The 24,160-nt window shown below is 34.5% G+C and overlaps 1 protein-coding gene and 1 non-coding gene across 2 annotated transcripts; one reads left to right on the forward strand and one right to left on the reverse strand.

Moving 5' to 3' along the window:
- The first annotated feature begins 678 nt into the window (after window positions 1-678).
- Window positions 679-10,856, forward strand: LOC105641498 (uncharacterized). Its single transcript, XM_012226101.4, has 10 exons — window positions 679-1,126; window positions 1,242-1,364; window positions 1,776-1,896; window positions 2,946-3,071; window positions 3,188-3,297; window positions 3,447-3,630; window positions 6,326-6,526; window positions 9,725-9,961; window positions 10,111-10,315; window positions 10,660-10,856. Exons 1-10 carry the CDS (start codon window positions 1,104-1,106, stop codon window positions 10,752-10,754), a joined length of 1,425 nt encoding a protein of 474 aa, XP_012081491.1. The 5' UTR covers window positions 679-1,103; the 3' UTR covers window positions 10,755-10,856.
- Window positions 10,857-13,902: 3,046 nt separating this feature from the next.
- On the reverse strand, window positions 13,903-14,008 carry LOC149496998 (small nucleolar RNA R71). Its single transcript, XR_016320709.1, has one exon. It is a non-coding gene; the product is annotated as a small nucleolar RNA R71 (small nucleolar RNA).
- Between the last annotated feature and the right edge of the window lie 10,152 nt (window positions 14,009-24,160).

Genomic DNA, 24,160 nt, shown 5'->3' on the forward strand with positions numbered 1-24,160 from the left:
AAATTTACTGTAGCAAATGCACTGTAGCACAATTAAATTTGCTGTAGCAAATTCATTGTAGCACAGTCAAATTTACTGTAGCAAAGTCAACCAACAGGCTTTTTGAGCCTCAAAATTTGAGTATTCACAGTCACTATGTTTATTTACTTGTATTTAGATGTTTGTAGATATGTTAAATTTTTTTTTGGATTTGGATATTTGTTTCTTTAGCTGTACTATTTTGTTTTGATTGATTGCATTTTATGTTATCATTTAGATTTGTCAAAGTGGACTAGCTTCACTTACACCAATTGTTATTTGTTTTATTTTTATTTTTTCAATTGGTTTGGTTTAGTCTATTTGTTCGATTATTTTGGATATTATAGTTCAGTTGAAATTGGTTCTAATTTAAATTCAATTCATTTCGATTTCTGCTTATTTAATTTCGATTTTAATCAGGTCAGTTTAGTCCATTCAAAATACTAGTCAATTCAAATTGATTCATTTAACTTCAAATTTGGTTTGATCACTAAAACCAACCGAATCGACCGAATACTCATCCCCACTGGTATGTGATTTTTTTTTTTTTTTTTTGAGTATTGTTTGCGCATAATTATACATTGGTTTTCAAACACAATTATACATTAATTTTTTTTTTCTATAAAATTTTTTACGACTATTTTTTTTAATAAATCATTTCTTTATTTTCATTTCATCTACTGGGCGGCCATTCACATCTCAGTCTCAATTTGGCTCGTTTACTGTTCTGTCTGCATCTATTCAATTTCACTTGCAATGCAAGCATGGAGAATCATCTCTACTGTGCTGCAGGTTAGGGTTTGGCGGGGATTAGTGTTGTAATCATAAAAGTCGCCTGAAATGCACAACGAAACGGAGTTGAGAAGATCACCAGGCCCTCGAAGATTCATATATGCATAATTTCTTCAATTAATAACAGAACACAGTTAGCTTTTTGCCTTCTTACCTCCTTCATTGGCATTAAACCAAGCGGAGGGTCAACATATATTTCTCTGTCTCTATTCCTCTTATCGGTTCAGATAGGCTATCGATTGAAAATCCTAAATCTTTCACCTGTAAATCGCTGGCATATCGACGCCAAGAACATGAGCATCGAACCTTTCAATCGGTAAAAATAATAGCTTTTGTAAACCTCTATTGTCTGAAATTTCTCTAAATCTGAATCTGTTTTGTTACTCGTCTTTTCAATAACAATTGAAAAAAAAAAAAAAAATACAAATCAGGCTTGTGAAGCTTGCGGCTCGAGCGTTTTATGATGACATAACGACGAAAGGGGATAATCAGTCCAAAACGGGGAGGAGCGATAATAGAGGCATTGCTGTGGTGGTACTTGATGCTCTCACAAGGTAGAACTTGTATGTTTAATTTTATTTGATTTTGCAATACGTTTTGTCTCCTTTTATAGGTAGAAGTATTGAAGTAAATATCCAGATTTAATAGGTTATGGAATTATGTTTGGATTGTGAGTCAATTTGGAATTGGATTCTTAATTTGTCAAGGAATTGCCCTCGTAAACTAGTGATTACAATTTGGAATTGCTTGCTTGACTAAAATTGAGGTGGCTATGTTATGTTGGCACTAGATAAGATGAATGTTCGATTCCTGATAACTTTGAAATAGAGAATTTGGTTATGTGATTTGTTTAAAATTATTGTTTTGCCTGCTGTATATATGTATGATTCATTAAAATGATATTTCTGTGTCTCTGCTCCTTAGTTTGTATTCATTAGTTGTAATTTTGACATGTCATATTGCAGACGACAATGGGTTAGGGAAGAAGATTTGGCAAAGGATTTGAAATTGCACTCTAAGCAACTCCGCCGGATGCTGAGGTTTTTTGAGGAAGAAAAACTAGTCACACGGGATCATAGGAAAGAGGTTTGAGTTCTGTTAATTTACTCATTTTATGAATTGAGTTTCTTTCATGCCTTTCAGTTGTTATAACTGATTTCTTGCCTACTACTTTTAGGCTCTCTTTGCATTATTTGATGAAAGATGTTTCAGAAATCTATAATATAACATTTTTATATTAAAGATGTTTTAGAAACTATGAGAACTTTGCATATGACCAATTGGTCAACGACGTAATCTATAAACCCTGCTCCGTAGTTGCAAGGTTCTACCCATTTATAGTTATGGGTTTCTTTATTTTTTATTTTTTTCTTAATTTGTACCACTATTTATCTACAAATTACTATTTACTCTTTTGAGTAACTCCCTTCTTAAGAAGAAATAACAGTTTTTTTTTCTTTCATTCAATTGTTTTGTGGATTCTCAATCTTATTTGGTCACACTTACTGGTGATTTACAGAAAAATAAGAAATACTACTGCTAGGCATAATTTTTCCTTGTATGAGAGGCTTGCCTACTGTAGTATTTTCCTAATTTTTGCTGCATTTGTCCCTTTGTCCTAGAAGAGTTTTTTGAGCGCCAGGAGATGAGTTCAATTATCATTTAAATCCTTGCCAAAGATACTGCTTTGAGAGCTTGAGACCATCCTTAAAGTTTCCAATTTCCTTGACAGTTGATTCTATAGTTTCTCTTCAAAAAGCAAAAAGGAAGAGAAAAAAAAAAGGAAATCTTTTTCTTTTCTTTGTTTGTGTCCTAGAGAGATGTTGGGGGGGAGTCATTTTTTTGCTTTGTTTGTGAATTTTGGGGAAGTTAATTGTTCTTTTTTTTTTTTTTTCTTTTTGTTGTTTATTAAGTTGGAGCTGATATAGGAGTTGTCGTTGAAGACTCTCTCTTGTAGGATTAAAGTTCAAGGGTAGTTTGGTATTTTACAATATAATATTCCATTTGACTATCAAAATAATAAATTTTGACCGACTTGTTGATTAAGCCAAACCTTGGGGATGAAATTGTAATTTGCCCCTTCCTTTATTAGTTATTTCTTCCATATGTTAGCATTGCTCTTTGACATGTTGCAGACAGCTAAGGCAGCAAAGATGCATAGTGCTGCCGTAGCTGCCACTGCTGATGGTCAGATTGTGAAAGAAGGGGATGAAAAGATAAAGCTACATACGCACTCTTACTGTTGTCTGGATTATGCCCAGGTTTTGTTACTTCATGAACCCTTCATTTTGATTTTTTTTTTAACTTTGTATTAATTTTCCAATGTTTAGCTGGCTTCTGCATTTGAGAAAGTGGCCTAAATTAATTTGAATTCCAGATATATGATGTTGTTAGGTACAGACTGCATCGCATGAGGAAGAAGCTGAAGGATGAACTAGAAAACAAGAATACTGTTCAAGAGTATATATGCCCCAACTGTGGCAGACGGTATCAATCAGTCTTTCACTTTTGCATTGCTAAGATTACTCCTTTTCTTTTTTTGTGGGACGAGGGGGAGGGTGTGCAGGATTATTCTGTGAATGTATCGTGATGAGCTTTATATTCCTAAAAGTTCACATTATAATTGATGCAATTAGGTACAATGCCTTGGATGCACTAAGATTAATATCTCTAGAAGATGAATACTTTCACTGTGAGAACTGCAATGGGGAGCTAGTGGCAGAGAGTGACAAGTTAGCTGCTCAAGAAGGAGGAGATGGAGATGACAACGCAAGGAGGCGTCGGCGTGAAAAATTGAAGGACATGCTTCAAAAAATGGAGGTTTGTTATTCATTATGGCTACAATGATTATTATTCTTTTAAGGTTAGGATTTTAGCAAATTGTTTTCCCCCCTTTCTAGCTCTCAAATGCTAATTATTCATTAAATTTGCTGGGGAATTTTTATTTATTATCTTTAAATAAGAGAAGAAATTTTGTTGAGAAACAGTGGAGGAGAATACAAGGTTGTCAGACAGAGAATCCTCATTAAAAACAAAACAAACAATAACATGAAGACAAACTAAATGAGTAACACCTCTCAACCAAGTTGCATGATAGTGAAAGAAAGAGATCCCCCTCAAAGCTCTAGGATCATTTGCCCATATTAAAACTCTGAAGCCACACCATCCTTTGAATTGATGTTATGTATGACATTATGTAGCTTAGCTAGTAGTTCTTGTCTATATTAGGAAATTTAGGAATATAAGTTAGATATAATTAAGTTGAAAGTCAGTAACCAGTGCCTGCTTGCATATTGTTTTCATAGTTTTACTTTCCTTAGTTCCTTCAGAAATAGAGAAATATACATAATAATTATTTCTTGAAGGCTTTCCTAGAATCAAATTTCGTGACGTTATAGTGCTTAGGGTCTTGTGTTTGCTAGAAGTTAGGGAATGTCCTTTTTATTTTCTCTTCATAACTGCTGGCATGAAATCTTAATGTTGTTCGTAATCAGACTTCTGTTTATCCTTATTTTGATGGTTTTCATTTTCTAGTGTCAAACTAAAATTCTAGCTTGGGTTGGTGAATCGAACATTTAATTCAAACAAAATCAAGCACCACAAAGAATAAAAATTATGTTCATAGAACGCATGATATACCTCTTAATTATGTGCAACACTCAAAAGAAACAAATTAAAACATTTTGATTTGAAAAATATTGCAATTTATTGTGAATTAGGGAAGTATTTCTGAAAGTGGTGGTCACCTTATTGCACTTAGACACTATTTTACTAGAAATGTTCATAATAATGAATAGAATAATTTTGTTTTAATCCAAAAGTTGCATAACTATTGAAACTTCTGTACATCTAGAGCATATGTCTCATGCCCTTAAACTCTAGCTGTCATTTTTAAATAATTCATTTTGACAATCATATTTAGGCAAGGAAAAGCAAAACATACACACTTTTTTTGCAGTGCATAATACTTCCCTTCACATTATTATTATTTTCAAACTTTAAAACTAAAATTGTTGTATAGCATGACTATTTGGATATTAATTCAATGGAAGTTATCAAGACTAAATGTAGGCACTAAGTTGAGTCATAAAACTCTTTTTAAAAATATATATATATTTCAACTAAGTGAAAAGAATCTATGGAACTGCATTTATTATTTGAATTTTATTTATTATATGTTCAATTTTTTATTTTCTATTCACAATAAATATAATTACATATTATTACATGAAATTTTACATTTTATTATTTTATAAGGTTTTTGTTTTTGGTTAAGTTTAGATTCAAAATTGCATTTATTTCTTTGATTTGATATCTTTCATCGCTCATTTGAAAATTTTTATGGCTCCATTACTCTCACTAGTCATAAGGGTATTATCATAAAATAAATCTAATTTAATGAAGTAATTTTTTCCATTTCATCAGTAATAGTTTTAAATTAATATCCTATAATTGTTTCAGATGAAATTTTCAACTGATATAGTGCTTAATAGGTCAGTAATCTGGAAAAATGATATCCCAAAAATTAAACTGTATATTATTAATAATATGGCTATGTTTTTTATCCAGACTACTAGGCCATGTGAAGATTTGGCCCATCCTCTTGTCACGGTTTCAGGAATAATGACAAAAGGATGGGTTTTAGGTACAAAATAACGTAATTATATAAGATGCAATATTTAATCATGGATGGTGTCACTCTTCACGGAATCATATTTAGGTCAGTGTTATTAGAATCTTACGATTCTATTCAATTTTCATGCTTAACGATTTGAATCTTACGATTTGGGTGGATTCTCATGTCCAATGATTCTCCTATCCAACAATTCAAGTGGAAAAGTCAATCTAGAGGAAGAAGGACAAGATGATATAGTTATATTAGAAGATGAAAATGATGAACAGCTTGAATTTCGAAACAATAATGAATAAATATGGATTAGGATGGGATATTTAATGGCTTGATAGCTTTAATTTATTTTTGTTTTAAAATTTTTGACATAGTAGTTTGATATTTTGAACTTGTCAACTGCACAAATCATTATGCTCTTTTTCATTTTGCATTTAGTACATGATTGGGAAGTGAAATTTATATAAATAAATTATTTGCAATTAAATTTTTAGTAGCGTATTGATAAAATTAATGAGAAATATATCCATAAATTTACAAGTATAATTTTTAATTAATTTTGAAAAGTTATTCTAAATCTTATGATTTGATTCTAAAAATAAGATTTTGATTCTTGATTTGACAACTATGATTTAGGTATAGGAAATAAAAAAGAGAGAGCCTAAATTTAATTAATTAACTAGTTTTTAGACAGGTATGATAGACATGCCAATGGTAAAACCCGAGCTGCTTCTTTAATGGGCATAGATATGGGAAAAAATAAAGAAAATATATGAACCTAATAACAGGAAACTACAAAGTTGTAATTATGTACAGTTGGAAGGGGATTTTTGACATACCAAGCGTGAAACTTGGTACTTTTTATATACGTACATAAATTGGTTACAGGAACAACTTAAGCCATTAATGGAGCAACTTAACAGAGTGAAGGATTTGCATGTTCCTGAATTTGGAAGCCTTCAAGCATGGGAAGCTCGAGCAAGTATTGCTGGGCGTTTAGGAAATGGTGATTCTAGCTCCAATGATCCCTCCAAATCCCAAGGGCTGGGGTATGGTGGAACACCAATGCCGTTTCTTGGAGAGACAAAGGTAATGATTTTTTCTTGGCTATCTATTCTCTCCCTCTCTCTCTCTCTCTCTCTCTCTCTCTCACACACACACACACACACACACGCACACACACACAGATGTTAGAAGTTTGAGGGGTGGGTTGAAGTGCATATACTGCTGTTGTAATTGCAAAAACACTCAACACTTCATTTTGACGGGCCAATTCGTTATATCGGATCCAACATGAGTGATTCAACAAACACTTGTGAAACAATGGTGAAAAAATCGGATCAGACAATAAGTACAATTTGTGTGTTATTTTGCACTGAAACATAAACAACGAGCTTTTTTTATTTTTTTATACTTAACAAGGGCTTTCTATTTTGCACCAAATACTTTAGTAGCATCAAGAGTTTGTTATTGTCCTTAAAATAAGAAAGTTAATGTTTTTTATAGGCCATTACAGATTAAATAAACTTATAATTTAAGTTGGTTTAACTAAGTTGTATTACTATTTTTTTAAACAAAAAAATTTCGGTCCTGTGCAGGGACCTGGAAAAGACCTAAAAGTGAAGCAACAATAAATTTCAAAAAATTTATGATTTAGTCCCAAGATTAAAATTTCTTACTATTTTCCTTTCAAACATGTAATGAATTACAAAATAAATAAATAAGGGTCACAAAATGGTAAAGACTATTGTAAACTCATGCCAATTTTTTAGTTTTCATGTAATTTACTAATATTAACAAATAAAAAGTAGTATTTCACAAATGTTATTAATATCTTTTTTTATTGTTCATATAAAGAATCTCATTTATGGTCTTAATTATGTTACATTAGTTGCTCCTGATTCTGACTGATTGTTTCAGATTCAGGTCGAATCTGAACCACTTTTCCATTTTCATTTCCATTATTTAAATCCCTGATTGGGAAATAACTTAGTTAAAAATACTGGTGCATCTACTCTTTTTTTAGAACCCTAAACCTAGGTCAACAAAATGAAAATGATTATTATTATCTTTTTTTTGGCACTAGTATATTTAACATGTCCCATGTGCATTGATTCTTTAGAAAGATGATTAATGTCCTTTACAGAATTTGGAATTTTAAGAAAAGGTGTTAAAGTGTCTTCAGTAGAGCTCAATGCTGTGCCACTCTTTCTTGTGTTAATTTGGCTGGGAAAACGGGAATCATTTTTGATGATGACGATATATTGGCCCATAGCATTCTGGTCATTCCCGTTGACAAAATGGTACTGTTGGCAGTATGTGTTGTTTTTGCGGTTCTTTTTTTTGGTCAGATGAGGTGGACAATGTTTTGTGAATAGATGTCCCGACAATGCAACTGTTTACTTTCACTTGAATGAACTGATTGACCAATTCCATAAGAAAAATTCCATTTAAATTTAAAGGAGTCCTTTATGGGACATTTGACTCTTATTTTGGTGCATTTTTCATGTTGATGGTATAGTAAATTTTGCTGAAGAGTAAAGGACCAAACTCTGTTTTTCTACATTTCTGCAGGAGTTTTGTGGTCATATAAAACTTTTTATTTTCTTGATTTTCTTTTTTTTTTTGGGGGGTATTTGCTCGAAATAAATGTTAAAGACATAATAACCATAATTCCTTTTTCCGTTTCTCTCTGAATATGTTTCAAGGGATCTATTACTGGTTTCTCTTTCATCTCTAATTAGTTAGATTGGCACTAATTTACAAATTCCAAATTCTTAGTAAAAAGCATTTATATATGTACTGGCCATGCATATTCTTATATTTAAGATTTATGTCAATATTAGGAAACCATGATGAAGCTGAAACTGGTGCACAAAATGAGACTATTTTCTTATTCGCATACCAGGGGGGTTTATGTATGCATCTGAAGTTGTGAAATGGCATGTCAACTATTCTTAATTCTTCGAAGCTTGGGGGCTTCTTTAGAATACTTTCTATTTTTTATTGTCTTTGTAATTTAAAATAATTCTATGTTCCAGTGGTATTTGTTTTTGTTACTTGTCTTGTTTTCAAAAATATTGAAATGTGTTACAACTAAAAACTAAAAATGTGGTTTTTACTTGTTTCATCCAGTCATTTCAAATATACAATTGTTAATTGTTGGTCAAAAACCAAAAACAAAAATAGCGTTGGTACCAGTTACCAAATGGCACTTGGTGAATGTTTTGATCCTTTTCCTTGGTCAATGTTAGGGGCGAGAAAATGGTTCAACCAATTTGGTTAAATTGGCCAACTGGTTCGGTGAATCGACGTTCGGTTTAGACTCGGTTAAAAAATTTTACAGTTGTTCTGTGATTGGTTATGGTTTGGTTAAAACTGAATCTAACCATAATAACCAAATTAGTAGAAAAATAAACTGGCATCGTTTTAGTGTTTAGAATTAAAGAACAAATATTAGGGTTAGTTTGGTTAAAATATTAGGGTAACTTCGGTTAACATCAGTTAATGAGACATTTCAGTCAAAATCGGTCAATTAATTTGGTTTCCGTTTCCTCTTATTTCAGTGCAGTTAATATGAAAATTAATTTGGCCAATTTGATTCGGTTAAATACGGTTAAATATGTAATTCGGATAAGTTTGTTTGATTCAAACAATAGCTTGCTGTCTAAAACGATTAGGGATAGGAGAGTAATGCTTTCTATTCTAGAGTAAAGAAAGGAAAGAATCCCAAATCCTCCAAAAAGCCTTTGATGAATTTGATTTGATTAAACATTTAACCCAAAAAATTGGACGAATCAACCATGCTCACCCCTACCCATTGCTGTAAATGTAAGGTCTCTTATTAGTTTTATGATTTTGAATTTTGAGCTGGTAATTGCTGCAAATGCATGGTCTCTTATTAGAATTACACCTTCATTTTGTGTCCACTTGAGTCATTGTGAGTTTATATTAAGGAATATTGGAAGATGAAGCATGTTAACTTGTAGTGGCCAATTCTATCTTGATGACAATTCCTGTAGTGGCATTGTAGACCTTAATTAGCAATGGTGTAAAGGGTGATGATCTAATGGGCTTATTGCTTATGCTCTATGCCAAGGGGTTTTATTTTATTTTTTATATTGTTTGTCAAGCAGCTCTTTTGATTCAATTTCAGGAAAGTGAAAAATTGTAGTTAAAACTTAGAAGTTATGATGATACGTCATTCAATAAGATTTCTTGGTTTCAGATAGTGGGCATATTCTGCAATCAGATTGGACCAGTCATGATTATTACTGATATTGGCAGGTTGAAGTTAACTTGTCTGGTGCTGATGACAAGGAAGGGGATGTCAAACCTGAAACGGCAAGTACAGGTCTGAAAGTTTTACCACCATGGATGATCAAACAAGGAATGAACCTCACAAAAGAGCAACGAGGAGAGGTCAAGCAGGAGTCTAAGATGGATGTCAATTCTGCAACAGCAGCATCAGGATTCTCAGACGACAAAAAGTCCAATAACGCTGATGATAAACAAAGTATACAGGTCCAGAGAACGACAACATTAGAGTTTTGCTTGTTTTGTCTTCTTCTATCTCTCTCTCTCTCTCTTTTCCCTATCTTAGTTTCTGCTATTTGGTTTGTGACTCTCTTCTCATCTTTTGAGTCTTACTTTTTGCTAATTAATTCTCACAGAATGAGTATGTAAAAGCTTATTATGAAGCTCTGCTTAAACAACAACAAGAACTAGAAGAAGCTGGTAAGAAGCAACAGGCGTCGCAGACATCTATATCTAATGGTATTTCTGGATCACCTTCTAATCGTCAAGTGGGCATGAAGTTCAAACGTGAGGAGGATGAAGGGGAAGATGATGTTGAGTGGGAAGAGCCCCAAGCTGGAGGTAGGCCTCAATAATCCCATATTCTCCAATCCTATTGGAGACAAATAAGAGCCATAATATGTCTATGCAAGCTGAACTAATTGCATATACTCTTCTCTCTCTCTCTCTCTCTCTCTCTCTCTCTCTACTATTTATCTGTGAATCTCATGTTATATATTTGGCATTTATGGAGGGGAGAGTGGGAGGGAGGGACAAAGAGGTTAGGCCCCTATGCGCCTATAAAGGAGCTTAGATAAAATATTAGACCCCTGAAACATTTTATGACAAACAATTTTGGTTGGTTATGTTAAGTAGTCTCTAACATAATCATGGTGGTTTTCTCTGTTTTGCTTGTGACTTTACAGGCAATACAACTGAAAGTTACAGGATCAATGACTTGAATGTTGAAGCAGAAGCTTCATCAGAGGATGAGGATGATGTAGATTGGGAAGAAGGTTGAATGGTGCTTATTAATCTGTTATGGATCTGTTCTTACAATGTTTAGAAATTCTGTATGAAAGGTACCCAAAATTTTATCTAAATATATTTTCCTTGATTCGCATTTTACATGTTCAAGACATGATCCATTTAGCACTAATGTCATTAATGTCATGTTTTGCAAGTCAAATCCACCTTTGTGATGCATTTTTGTAAATCGAAAAAAAGAGCGAAAATATTCCTCTTCATCTCACACCCAATTTTTGGCATATTAATGGAACAAGATACCATATGAGAATATTAAACAGCAACAGCTGAATATTCTCTTCAGGTTCACTATTCATAGTTGAGTAATTGCATAATCTTAGCTTAAGATTGGACTACTTAGGTGTTTCTTTCTTAGTTGCTTTTGTGAAAAACACATTATTGAAATATATTAATTAGAGGTCATCAAAATTTATTTTTAAAATGAATTTTAAATGTTCTACTCATAAAAGCATCAAATAGTAAAACAATATTCCAAAATTATTTTTCCCCAATAGCATCTAAAATGGTTTGCTTAAGGGAAATCCTAAGATGGGTGACCTCCTAGTAGAAGTTTCCCATTTTATTTCACCTTCCATTTCACCTACGGGACAAAACTGTGCGGATCTTGCCAATTTAGTATGGGATGGAATTGACGTGATCCAAAGCAGACAATTTTTTTGGTGGTTGGAGTCGGACGTGACAGACATGTTACAGATTTTGAGCTACGCCGAAAACAATTTGGTGAACTCTTACTAGGTTAGATGATAGATGTTAATTCTATAGTGTTTTAATATAGTTTTTATTTGAATTCTAGTAAGTTTTTATTGCTTTAATTTGATTTTAAATCACTTTTAGTATAATTATATTCAAAAGCTTCCTTGATCTTTAATCCGCTTGATCTAAGAGAAAATTGCAGAAATTTGGCGCAGAAAAGAACTTTATAATACAAGGCACTTAGCCTTTAGCACGCCCAGGCCGTGTTAAAAAGCACAACCGTGCTAGAAGCCAAGGAAACCAAAGAAGAGACAGAAGAAAGCACGGCCAGGGTGTGCCAAAAGGCACGACCGTGCTATAATGGGACTAGGGCGTGTCAAGCATAGCACGCCCGTGACAACTCTAGGCAGACTTCCAGAGAAAAGCACGCCCTTGCCGTGCTAAATGGCACGCCCGTGCCTCAATGCTTCGCTAGCCCGTGCTGCCTAGCACGCCCCGTGCTTCACTGGCCAGACTTCCAGACTAAAGCACACCCAGCCCGTGCCAGGAAGCACGCCCGTGCTGCACAGGCGGAACCAGCGTAAATTTAATATGCAAATCAAGCCTTTTCTCACATGGGCCGACTTCAGGGAGTTTCCTAAACACACTAAACAAGACCTGGACCTATTCTAGGAGAAAAAGGAGTCCTAATCAAGAAGAAATCAAAAGTCTAAACAGTCATGATCTCCTATAAAGGATTTTGCATTAAATAAGGATTCTATTTCCTAAAAGGAATCAGACTTGCCTTCAGGAACTCTATATAAAGAAAGGAACTTCTCATAGCAAAAGATATCTCTCGTTGTTTTTAGGCAATTTCTTTACATAATTCGTTCTCTCTCTCAAGGATTTCAAGCATCAAACAATTGTGCCAAGATTCAAGGAAGCCATCAACATAGTTGTGATACAGTTTTTATTCTAAAACTCTTCATCTTGTTTCTTTCTTTTATTATTGTCTTTAAATATGATGAATGTGCCAAGCATGATTGAGTTTAATTTAATTACTATGTCCAGCTAAACTCTTATACTAGGGATTTGATGTAGCTTAATTCGATTCCAATTTATGATATTAGATTTGTTTTTCTTTGTTCTTGTTATAAATTATTATTGTGCTTAATGCTTCCAGGCAGAAATTTTCCCCTGGATTGAGGTATTTCAATAACTACATTCGGGAGAAGGGTTATTGATATGAAAAAGATAATAATTTACTTGAGAATAACAACTTGATGCGGAAGCTATATGGTTTGACTCAAGGGAGGTTTTCATAAGTTAATAAATTATTAAGTTGTGAACTCACAAAACAACCATAAAACCTAATAATCTGATTTATGTTTAATTTCACTATTAAAGATAGGTAATTGAACTGAATTAGAATAACTAACAATAAATCGGGAGAGCTTGTTAGTGACTTTAGGGTTGTTCTCCTACTTGAACAATTAAAATTGATTAATGAACTAATAGAATAAGCTGGATAGAATTAAGTGAAATCAAATTCCCTAGTAGCTTAATCCCCTGATTTCTTTTCACTTAAATTTTATGTTTGATCTCTTCTATTTTTACTTTAAGATTCTATTTACCTTACAGTGAATCTCTCTTATCGTCGTCTAAATAATAATAGGTTAACATAATTTTGGTACTTGATAAACAATCCCTGTGGATACGATACTCTCTTACTCTATATTACTTGTTGCGATTTCGTATACTTGCGAAAAAACGCTGTCAAGTTTTTGGCGCCGTTGCCGGGGATTGGCATATCAATATCAATACGAATTACCCTATTGTTAATTTAGACACTTTTTTTTATTTTTATTTAATTTTCTTCTAAGAATCATTCCAGGTGTTTTATGCAAAGAAGATCGAGGAGGACTGAACCTCTAGTCTTTGATCCGGAAATTGAACGAACTTGTCGTCGCCACAACGCTGCAAGAAAAACACGTGAAATAAAACCCGAACAAGAAGCAAACATGGCCAACGAAAACGAAAACATAAATGAAAACATAGTTGGACCACCACTTCAACAGCCGGTCCGTACCTTGAGAGATTATACAACACCTAATCTGAATGGGACAACCTCAAGTATTACTAGACCCAGGGTAGAAGCTAACAACTTCGAGATTAAACCAGCAATTATCCAAATGCTCTCTACCTCGATCCAATATGGGGGTCTACCTAGTGAAGATCCTAATGCTCACATCACCAATTTTTTGGAAATTTGTGACACATTCAAGCAAAACGGTGTTTCTGAAGATGCAATCAAATTAAGACTTTTCCCATTCACTCTTAGGGATAAAGCGAGATCTTGGTTACAATCGTGTCCCGCTGGAAGTTTCACAACATGGGATGAATTAGCTCAAAAATTCCTAGCTAAATTCTTTCCATCCTCAAAAACCACCAAGTTGCGCAATGAGATAATGACATTTGCTCATCATGATCAAGAGAGCTTGTATGAAGCTTGGGAAAGATTCAAAGACTTGTTAAGAAAGTGCCCACATCACAGTTTGCCCAAGTGGTTACAGGTACAAACTTTCTATAATGCATTATCTCCTAACATAAAAATTACCTTAGATGCAGCTGCAGGTGGATCCTTTGAAAAGACAGGAATTGATGAAGCATATGAGTTGATAGAGGAAATGGCAAGCAATAGCCATTACCAAAACAATACCAAAAGGAGAAGAACTGCAGGAGTCTATGAAATAGACGCTATTACAGCACTTAATGCCAAGGTAGATAACATGGTAAGGAAATTGGACATGTTAACCACTAATCCTGTAAATTCTGTTATGCAAGTTTGTGATAGGTGCAATGGACAACATGGTATTGGAGAATGCATTATGGACTCTTTAAATCCACAAACTTTAGAGCAAGTGAACTATGTGATGAATCAAGGAAGAAAGAATTACCCTTATTCAAATTCATATGATAACAGATTCAGGAATCATCCTAATCTATCTTATGGTAATCCTAACAATGCCTTGAATGCACCACCTGGTTTCCATCCTCCGGAAAAGAAATCTCATGACGACCTCCTCACTGCTCTTTCCAAATCGCACATGGAGTTTATGAATGAAACTAGAGAGAACCACAAAATCCAGCAGGCCGCAATAAGAAATTTGGAGATCCAATTGGGACAGTTTGCAAACATGATGACATCTCGACCCCAAGGTACGTTACCTAGCAATACTGAAAAGAATCCAAAGGAACAAGTGCAAGCTATTACCTTGAGGAGCGGCAAACAGTTAGATGAACCACCAAGGAAAGAAAAAGAAGAAAAAGAACAAACAAGGGAACCTATCATTGACTTGGAGGAAAAAGAAAAGGTAAAACCATATGTTCCCCCTGTACCCTTCCCACAAAGATTAAAGAAAGCACAAGAGGACAAGAGCTTCCTCAAATTCCTAGATGTATTTAAGAAGCTTCAAATCAATATTCCTTTTGCTGAAGCTCTTGCTCAAATGCCTAGCTATGCTAAATTCCTAAAAGATATCCTACGCAAGAAACGAAAAATTGATGATCAAGAAACGGTAATGTTAACCGAGGAGTGCAGTGCGATTATCCAAAACAAATTGCCTCCAAAGTTAAAAGACCCAGGAAGTTTTTCTATCCCTTGTAACATTGGTAATCTTGACTTTGAAAAAGCTTTGGCAGATTTAGGTGCTAGCATTAATCTTATGTCCTATGAAGTTTTTAAGATGCTAGGTATGGGAGAACTCAAGCCAACAAGGATGTCTTTGCAACTAGCAGATCGGTCAATTAAATATCCTAGAGGGATTGTAGAAGACGTGCTTGTAAAGGTAGGTACATTCATCTTTCCTGTTGATTTTGTAATTCTTGACATTGATGAAGACAGGGAAGGATCTCTAATCCTGGGACGACCTTTTCTTGCAACTGCAAGAGCATTAATTGATGTTTATGAGGGTAAGTTGACCTTAAGAGTTGGACAGGAAGAGATTGTCTTTGATGTACTTAAATCTTGTAAACTTCCTATGGACTATGAAGATTGTTTTAGAATTGATGTTGTTGATGAATGTGTGGAAACCACTTTGCATGTTGAAAATAACACTAACGAATCAAGCATCTTGAATGAAAAAGAAAAGGAACTTCCTAAGCATGAACTGAAACAACTTCCACCTCATTTAAAACATGCATTCTTAGGAGAGAACCATTCTTTTCCTATTATTATTTCTTCTCACCTAACGCTTGATCAAGAGGAAAGGTTGTTACAGGTTCTACAAAGGCACAAGAAAGCTTTAGGGTGGTCTATCTTGGATCTACAAGGAATAAGCCCAAGTGTGTGCATGCATAAAATCTTGATGGAAGAAGACTACAAACCTTCAATCGAGCATCAAAGGCGGCTGAACCCAAATATGAAGGAGGTAGTCAAGGCTGAAATCATCAAACTCCTAGATGCCGGTATCATTTATCCGATTTCAGACAGTAATTGGGTAAGTCCTGTCCAAGTTGTTCCAAAGAAGGGAGGTATGACTGTTATCTCTAATGAAAACAATGAACTCATTCCCACAAGAACAGTCACAGGTTGGCGTGTGTGCATAGATTATAGAAAACTAAATAAAGCAACACGAAAAGACCATTTTCCCCTTCCCTTTATTGATCAAATGCTTGAGAGACTTGCTGGCTATCCTTTCTATTGTTTCTTAGATGGCTACTCAGGGTACTTCCAAATACCTATAGCTCCTGAAGACCAAGAGAAAACCACATTCACCTGTCCTTATGGCACTTTTGCCTACAGGAGAATGCCTTTTGGGCTATGCAATGCCCCTGCAACCTTTCAAAGGTGCATGATGTCCATCTTTTCTGATATGGTGGAAAAGTTTATTGAAATATTCATGGATGACTTTTCTGTGTTTGGTTCTTCCTTCGATGCATGTCTTTATAATTTATCTCTAGTAATGCAACGATGTGAAGACACTAACCTTGTGTTAAATTGGGAAAAATGTCACTTCATGGTGAGTGAAGGTATTGTCTTAGGGCATAAAATCTCTCAAAAAGGAATTGAAGTAGACAAGGCAAAAATTGAGGTAATTGAGAAACTACCTCCTCCTAACACAGTAAAAGGTATAAGAAGTTTTCTTGGGCATGCAGGGTTTTACAGGAGGTTCATAAAAGACTTCTCCAAAATCACTAAACCTCTTTGCAATTTGTTAGTTAAAGATGTTCCATTTGATTTTGACAAAGAATGTTTAGATGCTTTTAACAGGTTGAAGAAGGAATTAATCTCAGCCCCGATCATCACTACACCAGATTGGACTTTACCTTTTGAGCTTATGTGTGATGCTAGTGATCATGCTGTAGGAGCCGTTCTTGGACAAAGAAAAGACAAGAAGTTGCATGTTATTTATTATGCAAGTCGCACATTGAATGATGCGCAATTAAACTATGCAACTACGGAAAAAGAATTATTGGCTATTGTTTTTGCTTTTGACAAATTCAGGGCATATCTAATTGGAGCTAAAACAATAGTCTACACAGATCACTCCGCTATCAAATACTTGCTGGAAAAGAAAGATGCAAAACCGAGACTCATTCGTTGGGTACTTTTATTGCAAGAATTTGACCTAGAAATTCGCGACAAAAAGGGGACCGAGAACCTCGTTGCTGACCATCTTTCCAGGCTTGAATTGGGGGAAGAAGATACAAGCGAGCTACAAATCAATGAAAGCTTTCCTCATGAGCAACTTCTTCTAGTAGCAAATGCTCAAACCCCCTGGTACGCTGACATAGTTAATTATCTTGTTTGCAAAATTTCTCCTCCCAATTTTTCTTACCAACAGAGAAAGAAATTTTTTCATGATATCAATTTCTACTATTGGGAGGAGCCATTTTTGTTCAAGTATTGCAGTGATCAACTATTCAGGAGATGTATACCAAAGACTGAAATAGAAAGTGCCCTTAAATTTTGCCATTCCATGGAATGCGGAGGCCACTTTGGAGCAAGCAAGACAGCTGCGCGTATACTAGAAAGTGGTTTGTATTGGCCTAATCTCTTTAAAGATGCTTATAACTATGTTCGTCTTTGTGATCGTTGTCAAAGGTTAGGTAACATTTCGAAGAGACATGAGATGCCCCTAAATAGCATCCTTGAAGTCGAAATCTTCGACGTATGGGGTCTGGACTTCATGGGACCGTTTCCGCCATCATATTCAAACCAATACATTCTAGTGGCGGTGGATTATGTGTCAAAATGGGCAGAGGCTGTTGCTCTTCCAAATAATGATGCCAAAAGTGTAATGAGCTTCATCAAGAAAAACATTTTTACAAGGCATGGTACTCCTAGGGCAATAATCACGGACGGAGGTAAGCATTTTTGTAATAAGTATTTAGATTCCCTTCTTGCAAAATATGGTGTCACTCATCGTGTAGGTACTCCATATCATCCTCAAACAAGTGGACAAGTAGAAGTAACTAACAGGGAAATCAAGAAGATCCTCGAAACCACTGTTGGACAATCACGAAAGGATTGGTCCAAAAAGCTAGACGATGCTCTATGGGCCTACAGAACGGCATTCAAAACACCTATAGGTATGTCTCCATATCGCATGGTGTATGGTAAGGCTTGTCATCTTCCTGTAGAGTTAGAACATAAGGCGTTTTGGGCCATTCAATTTCTTAACTTCAATGTAAAGGAAGTTGGTCAAAAGCGACTGTTACAATTAAACATGATGGATGAAATGCGCCTCCATGCTTATGAAAGTGCCAAAATATACAAAGATCGCACCAAACAATGGCACGATAAGCGCATTATCATGAGGGATCTGAAGGTAGGCCAGCAGGTATTGCTCTATAACTCTAGGCTCCGTTTATTCCCTGGTAAGTTACGCTCTAGATGGTCTGGACCATTCACAATAAAGGAAATCTTTCCTCATGGTGCAATTGAAATAGTGGATGGTAAGACAAATCGAAGTTTCAAGGTGAATGCTCAACGTCTGAGAAGCTATCATAATGACAACTTCGAACCCATCAAGAGTGCGATCGGTCTTGCTTAGCCTAAACTAGGATAAGTGCGTCGAACTTAACGACGTTAAACAAAAGTGCTTGTGGGAGACAACCCATCTAATTTTTGTTATGTGTTTTGCTTTATGTTTGATTCCATTCATGCGTTTTGATTTATGTTTTATTTGCAAAAACCCCCAAATTTTCTCCATAATTGTTGTTTTGTTTTAGTTAGAGTTTTTAGGAAAAAGTGGAAATCCAGAAAAGCGCACGCCCTAGCCGTGCTAGGAAGCACGCCCGTGCCATGGGGTGAGGATCCTGCACGCCCAAGCATGCCCAGCAGCACGCCCGTGCGGTTTTTCAAGGTGATGATACTTGAGAGTCAGACACAAGCACGCCCGGGCCGTGCTAACGGGCACGCCCGTGCCATTGAAAAGGGACAATCGCACTTGAAGGTCAGAAAAGAGCACGCCCTAACCGTGCTAAGAGGCACGCCCGTGCTACTGAAGAAGGGAAAAGACACTTGAGAGTCAGAGACAAGCACGCCCAGGGCGTGTCAGATAGCACACCCGTGCTATCCACAGGCAATTTTCAATTCAAGAGGCAGGGAATAAGTATTAGTGTTGATAATCTCTCTAAACTTATATTTTACTCAATGAATGTGCTTTATTCAAAAAAATAAAAATCAAGCTTAAGTATGAATAGCATGGAGAACAATTGAGTTTATCCACTTATTTACTAATCATGATATCATGAAAAGTTTATTGAGATCAGCTCCAGCCATGGTAAGCCAGTGTCGTCAAATTATTTTCTTTTAGTTTTGTTGCTTGAGGACAAGCAATGGTTTAAGTTTGGGGAATTTTGATAGATGTTAATTCTATAGTGTTTTAATATAGTTTTTATTTGAATTCTAGTAAGTTTTTATTGCTTTAATTTGATTTTAAATCACTTTTAGTATAATTATATTCAAAAGCTTCCTTGATCTTTAATCCGCTTGATCTAAGAGAAAATTGCAGAAATTTGGCGCAGAAAAGAACTTTATAATACAAGGCACTTAGCCTTTAGCACGCCCAGGCCGTGTTAAAAAGCACAACCGTGCTAGAAGCCAAGGAAACCAAAGAAGAGACAGAAGAAAGCACGGCCAGGGTGTGCCAAAAGGCACGACCGTGCTATAATGGGACCAGGGCGTGTCAAGCATAGCACGCCCGTGACAACTCTAGGCAGACTTCCAGAGAAAAGCACGCCCTTGCCGTGCTAAGTGGCACGCCCGTGCCTCAATGCTTCGCTAGCCCGTGCTGCCTAGCACGCCCCGTGCTTCACTGGCCAGACTTCCAGACTAAAGCACACCCAGCCCGTGCCAGGAAGCACGCCCGTGCTGCACAGGCGGAACCAGCGTAAATTTAATATGCAAATCAAGCCTTTTCTCACATGGGCCGACTTCAGGGAGTTTCCTAAACACACTAAACAAGACCTGGACCTATTCTAGGAGAAAAAGGAGTCCTAATCAAGAAGAAATCAAAAGTCTAAACAGTCATGATCTCCTATAAAGGATTTTGCATTAAATAAGGATTCTATTTCCTAAAAGGAATCAGACTTGCCTTCAGGAACTCTATATAAAGAAAGGAACTTCTCATAGCAAAAGATATCTCTCGTTGTTTTTAGGCAATTTCTTTACATAATTCGTTCTCTCTCTCAAGGATTTCAAGCATCAAACAATTGTGCCAAGATTCAAGGAAGCCATCAACATAGTTGTGATACAGTTTTTATTCTAAAACTCTTCATCTTGTTTCTTTCTTTTATTATTGTCTTTAAATATGATGAATGTGCCAAGCATGATTGAGTTTAATTTAATTACTATGTCCAGCTAAACTCTTATACTAGGGATTTGATGTAGCTTAATTCGATTCCAATTTATGATATTAGATTTGTTTTTCTTTGTTCTCGTTATAAATTATTATTGTGCTTAATGCTTCCAGGCAGAAATTTTCCCCTGGATTGAGGTATTTCAATAACTACATTCGGGAGAAGGGTTATTGATATGAAAAAGATAATAATTTACTTGAGAATAACAACTTGATGCGGAAGCTATATGGTTTGACTCAAGGGAGGTTTTCATAAGTTAATAAATTATTAAGTTGTGAACTCACAAAACAACCATAAAACCTAATAATCTGATTTATGTTTAATTTCACTATTAAAGATAGGTAATTGAACTGAATTAGAATAACTAACAATAAATCGGGAGAGCTTATTAGTGACTTTAGGGTTGTTCTCCTACTTGAACAATTAAAATTGATTAATGAACTAATAGAATAAGCTGGATAGAATTAAGTGAAATCAAATTCCCTAGTAGCTTAATCCCCTGATTTCTTTTCACTTAAATTTTATGTTTGATCTCTTCTATTTTTACTTTAAGATTCTATTTACCTTACAGTGAATCTCTCTTATCGTCGTCTAAATAATAATAGGTTAACATAATTTTGGTACTTGATAAACAATCCCTGTGGATACGATACTCTCTTACTCTATATTACTTGTTGCGATTTCGTATACTTGCGAAAAAACGCTGTCATTAGACAATTCCTCTGATGGTTGGAGTCGAGTGTGACAGACATGTTACAGATTTTCAGCTGCGCCGAAAACAATTTGGTGAAATTTGGTGAACTCTCACAGATTTTGAGCTGTGCCGAAAAAAATTTGGTTAACAAAAGCTGCGTTGAAAATAATTCAGTGAACTCTTACTAGGTTAGACAATTATCTAGGTAAAGGCTTGGGCCAATAATGCTAAAAGGTTAGTACCAACCAATTGTCAGTTAGCTTGCTATCCTTATATGCCTTTTGTGAATTTAGTATTCAGTCGATATGGGATTCTTAACAATCATTGTATTCACTTTTTTTTCTTCCTTTCTTTCTCTCTTTCTTTCTTTTCACTTAACATGTGATTTTAGAAAGTAGGAAGAATGAATCAATTATTTTTTAGCTTTCTTTTTATTGTTATTTTTTGTCTTCACTAAATAAGCATTGGTTATTTGAAGAAATTGAAGTTGATTATTGCATTTCATCTTAAACACAATAGTTTTCATCACTCGTGTGAGTTAAGAGAGGGTTACTCTTTTTGTATAGTTCACAATGTTATTATAGCTTATTGAGTCTCCCAATAAATAAAAAAATGCATGTGCATGAGAGAAAAAAATGGAACCTTTATTTGTTTTTAAATTAAAAATAATAATTTTCGATAAGTCATTTTCCTCAACTTTCTAGTGAGGACTAGTTTGAAATATAATAATATATAAGAGATATTTTATTATTATGGAAATTGAAATTTATGTATTTTTCAATTACAAATTCAAGTTTAGGAATGATAATTCCGTTGTTTAGAGCCTAAAAGGGTTTTTGTGAAAAAGAAATAAATGAAAGGTAAGTAGAGAGAGAGAGGGAGAGAGAGAAGAGAAACTAATATTTTATTCATTAATTTCTGTTATGTCCATCTCAGCCTATACAGCTTTTAATTGTTTTGCATAAATTACAGATTTCAACCTCAGCTGATATTTCATAATCTGGTTTATCAATTACCATTCTTTCTTAAACTATCAAATCATAACAGAATTTGACATTTACAATTAGATTCATTCCTATCAACAAATTACTCCAATGAGGGTTGATGATTATTTAATTGGTGGTGGATCTACATATTTGGGAAAGATTCTTGCTTTTTGCAGGTATGATTATTTAAAATCATGGGGTATTATTTTAATTGTTTAAAAGGGATTATTTGTATTGTTTTATGCAATTGGTGACAGCTCCTATTTATGAACTTAGCTAAGTTATTGAGATAAACTAGAAAGGTAAATATAAATATGTGTTAATTTGATACCATCATATGAAAGTAAAATAGTTGAGGTTTGATTTATATAGATTTTCTTTAGAGAAGATCAAATATACAAGGCTTGAGAAAAGCTTAGACTTCCTTATATTTTGTGTACGTGGAAAGAAAAACTAGTAAAAGATTAGATAGAAGATAAATATTTGAAGAGATTATTTATTGTATATTTCTATTTCTATCTGTTGTTGGGTTAGTGTTGTAACTTTTGTGTTATTTATTTGAAAAATATATTTGATTGATGTAGGAATCGTTCCAATTATTATTAAGCTTAATCAACTCCTTTACTATTATAAATAATTTCTCTTTGTTAACCAGTTGATTAAGTGAGCTATTTTACTATTATTAAACATTCCAACTATTCATTTGATCCTAGCATAAGAGGTTTCACCTTGGCCTGAATTGAGAGCTTGTGCTGCTTTATCCTTCCTTTGATGTCTAAGACATTGCTGTGTTTTTGGAATACTTTGAATTCTTTGTTTTGTGTTTGAGTGAGGTTCAACGATTATTTGTATAATTGTGTATTTGTGTTTATTATTGGTGTAGATAATGAAATTTTTTGCAACATGAAACCTTCAACTTAGGAAATAAGTGGATATGCCTCAACTAAAAAATTAGACTTTTGAGAGTTGCACCAAGAGTTTCATATGGCTTCTCAATGCTTGCTTCTAAGGTTGTACTGTTTTGGTGTTATGGTTGTGTGGAACAATTGGATTAATATAAAAAATTTAGGATTTGATTTTATCCTTGGAAAAAAAAAATTCCAATTATTAATTAAGATAAAATATAAAAGATGGACACCAGTTCTTCTATTCAATTGATCGAGAGTGATTTATTTGTAACTCATTCACTATATTTACTATTTTTCCTACATTCTTCTATTATTTCCCTTTTACACATTATTAGAACTCTAATTTTCTCCCATTTATGCTTATTAAAATTTAATTTTATTTCAAGTTGACAAGTGTTATTGCAGAATTCCTTCATTTGATATCTATTTTATTATATCCTAATGTTTGCATTTGCAAATCTAATTATGTGCTATCATTTCTTCATTTGTATACAGCATGTCTCACACTCTTGTTAGACTTCTTAATATCATGGTGGGCAATTTGTGTATATAAATGAGAAGAAAGAATATGTGGGTGGGAAGTGTGAAGTTGTATGTGAGAAATTTGATATGGACTTACTGTGTTTCCCTAATGTGATGTCCTATGTGAAGGACCTAAGGTATGAGGTTGTAGATGGTGTTTATTTTAAGATGAAATTAAATGGAGAATGGTTGCAAATTATTGATGACAAGAGTGGAGATGACATACCTTAGGTCATACATGTTCATAATGATTTAAAAAGTCAACCTTTTGTTCGAGTCAACTTGCCCTCCATTGATCATATTGTATATAGATCAAAACCTTTTAATGTCAATGCAGAGGTAGATTCTGATAGATAATAAACCTTTAATGACAATGCAGAGGTATGTTGAAGAGGATATTAATGTAGATGACTTTCAAACTCATCAAACGTTTGATGAAATTTGTGTTAATGTGCCCTATTTAACTGATGATGAGGATGAAGAGTTACAATAAGCAAGGGGAAAGTTAGGGGGTTTAGAAATAGAAACAAACAGCCGTTGGTCAATCAATATGGGAATGGGTTGGGGGAATTAGGTGAAGAACCACCAGTAGATCTCTTGGATGAACCTGAAAATGAAGAGGTTGATGATGATTGTGTAAATAGCTCAAATAGTGATTTTTCTTTGGAATAGTAGTGTTTACTATGATACTTCTGATTTAAGTAGTTATTACACTGACTGACGATGAGCT

Source organism: Jatropha curcas, chromosome 4, assembly GCF_041381405.1.
Source record: "Jatropha curcas cultivar XTBG-Jc1 chromosome 4, XTBG_Jcur_1.0, whole genome shotgun sequence".
Classification (NCBI taxonomy): domain Eukaryota; kingdom Viridiplantae; phylum Streptophyta; class Magnoliopsida; order Malpighiales; family Euphorbiaceae; genus Jatropha; species Jatropha curcas.